The 2500-nt window shown below is 45.4% G+C and overlaps 1 protein-coding gene across 1 annotated transcript in view; it reads right to left on the bottom strand.

Moving 5' to 3' along the window:
* The window catches only part of gys1 (glycogen synthase 1 (muscle)), a 22314-nt gene that overhangs the window by 19253 nt on the left and 561 nt on the right, over nt 1-2500 (bottom strand). The window contains exons 2-3 of the mRNA XM_035531406.2: nt 1642-1760; nt 127-308 (exon numbers count right to left, since the gene is read on the bottom strand). Coding sequence (XP_035387299.1) covers nt 127-308; nt 1642-1759 — 300 coding nt within the window. The 5' untranslated portion in view covers nt 1760. The remainder of the gene's footprint in view (nt 1-126; nt 309-1641; nt 1761-2500) is intronic.

Below are 2500 nucleotides of genomic sequence, written 5' to 3'. Positions count from 1 at the left end.
GTGTAGGTAGGTGTGTGTGTGTGTGTAGGTGTGTGTGTGTTTGTGTGTAGGTATGTGTGTAGGTGTGTGTGTGTGTGTAGGTATGTAGGTATGTGTGTAGGTGTGTGTAGGTATGTGTGTGTGTACCTTGCAGCCACTACTGTTCATCTTGTCGATGGTCCGTCTGAGAACAGCACTGGTGGGCTCTATCAGCTCCACCTGTGTCCTGACATTGGACTCTGTGTAGGGCCCCACCAGGAAGTAGTTCTCCCCCCACTCTTCACAGGTCAACCGAGCCTTCGTCTGGATCACAGTATAGATGCCTCCCACTGCCACACACACACGTACACACACCCCCAGGCGCGCACACACACACACACGTGTGCACACAGAAACAGAGATACAAGTATTTTCATCGTTTAATATCTCTGAGGTTTCTTTCTGTTAATTTGGATGTGACTATAGCTACATAAGGTTATGGCTTCACCTAACCGTAAGATACAGAACCCCTGGAGGGAAACCCCATGATGACATCAACCTCAGTGACCAGCATGGAAATGACTATTGCTATGCCAAACCAAGGCTGATTTAAAAAAGAAAGCAATCTTAATGTGGGAACCAGTATATGATCTCTTCAGTCCTTCACTGACAAAATGTTTTTCTCTCATCCACAAACCCAAACACCGAGTGAACATGTAGCAGTAATGAACCCAGTGGGAACCACCGTAGTGATGTCCTTGGGAACTTGGCTGACGTGCAGGAAAGTTTGGTTTAGCTGAACAAAGACAGGAGTTCTGGCCTGTGTGTCAAATGTCACACCGTCATTTACAGAACTCACTTCACTTAGTCCTGTCTGTAGCATTCCCAAGTAATAAACCAATACGGAACCACAGGACTTCCCAAGGAACGCCACATCAGAGAAACATATGTTTACAATTCTGTCAGTACACTGCGAATTAGTCATTACATTAAGACATCAGGTAATGTGAAGAGAATCAGTGTGACTATTTTAGGTTTTAAGATGAAACTTTTATATGCCTTTATTATCCTGAATGCCTGCAGTGTAGCAGTGGGTCTTGAAGCCTGATCCAGGATCAGTGCTATGGCTCTGCAGAGAGGGGGCGTGTCCTGACCTTTGCCCCAACAGGTTGGTGACAGCTGAGAGATAGTGATAGCTGAATGACCTACTGTACTAGGGGAAACATGGTAGGGAGGTAAAGGAATTGAATACCCATGAACCCAGCAGCTCAAACAAGCACCAAGGACACTTACACACACATGTACACATGAATTGTACAATATGTATGTGTATGAATATGTATGACTATGTAGTCCAAGTGCTTGTTTTGGGAAATTCGGCAGAGTAAAGGACCACAGACTGCAAAGGTTAAAAAGACAAGTGTAAGGACCAGAGGCTGTTTTGCTTTAAAGAAGAAGATGAAGATCTGTATGAACCCAGACAACCATGATGCTTAAGCAGGGGACAGAGTAGTGTTTACATGGGCAGAGTCAAGGAACTGGTCATATTCCCCTGGACTGAATGCCCACAATGCAGCAGGTTTTCAGAAGGAAGCAACATTCAACCTCACATAGAAATAAGAAAATAAGAATCACCATGCACATTTAAATGAGATCACATTGACATGAGCCCACTTCACCCACCTTTGTTAGCCACCTCCCAGGCGATCTCAAACAGAACTGCATCCTCCAGCTCAAACTCCTCATCCCACTCGTCAAGACCCGAGAGGGAGGTGACCGAGATACTGCGTGCCAACGGCATGCTGGGAAAACAGAAGAAAATAACAAAAAAAAACCTTATCATGACACACGCATAAGAGTAAACCCCACAACACTCCGCCCTGTGCACGCGCGCACACACATTATATTTATTGTTCTATATAACAATCGCTTGTGCTACAGGCTACTGGTATGATAGTAACATAACTATTTAATATAACTGATCACGATAAATAATACATTTAAAAATAAATAAATAAATAAATACATTAAAAATATCATTTTACCATTTTTTTTTAATAAAAACGAGAATAAGCCTAAAATTAGCTGTAAAACGATGCACTCTAACACAGCGTAATGGCTGCTAAAGTGTGTGCAGGCAAAGCGTGCGCATATTCTCCTTCACACCGGTCTGAGCGACGCTCTCCGGGGTTGCGGCTCGAGGGTTTCGGTCCTGTGCCTGCAGCGCGTGCATGGCATGACTGGCCCCGACCTTGAGCGAGACCAGCACCGCTCCATCATACCGGGCACGCGCCATAGCGCGAGCGTTAAGAGACCGCAGCAGGACGTTGCAACAGCAGCTGAGGAAGGAAACGGCGTTTGCTGCACTAACAGGCACCACCATAAAACCCGACAAGTCTTAGTTACCGCATCGCAACCAACCCGCCCTCTTCACGACACACACACCTCTTTCTCAGCGACCGCGACTATCTTAGCGCGAATTTTCGTGGAAGAATTTTCTTCCTTTTACGGAGATTCGCGTGTTGTCTAGTCAAACTCAAAC

This window comes from Electrophorus electricus, chromosome 3 (genome assembly GCF_041902795.1).
Source record: "Electrophorus electricus isolate QZ-2024a chromosome 3, ASM4190279v1, whole genome shotgun sequence".
Taxonomy (NCBI): Eukaryota; Metazoa; Chordata; class Actinopteri; order Gymnotiformes; family Gymnotidae; genus Electrophorus; species Electrophorus electricus.
This window is presented reverse-complemented; position numbering and strand designations above follow the sequence as displayed.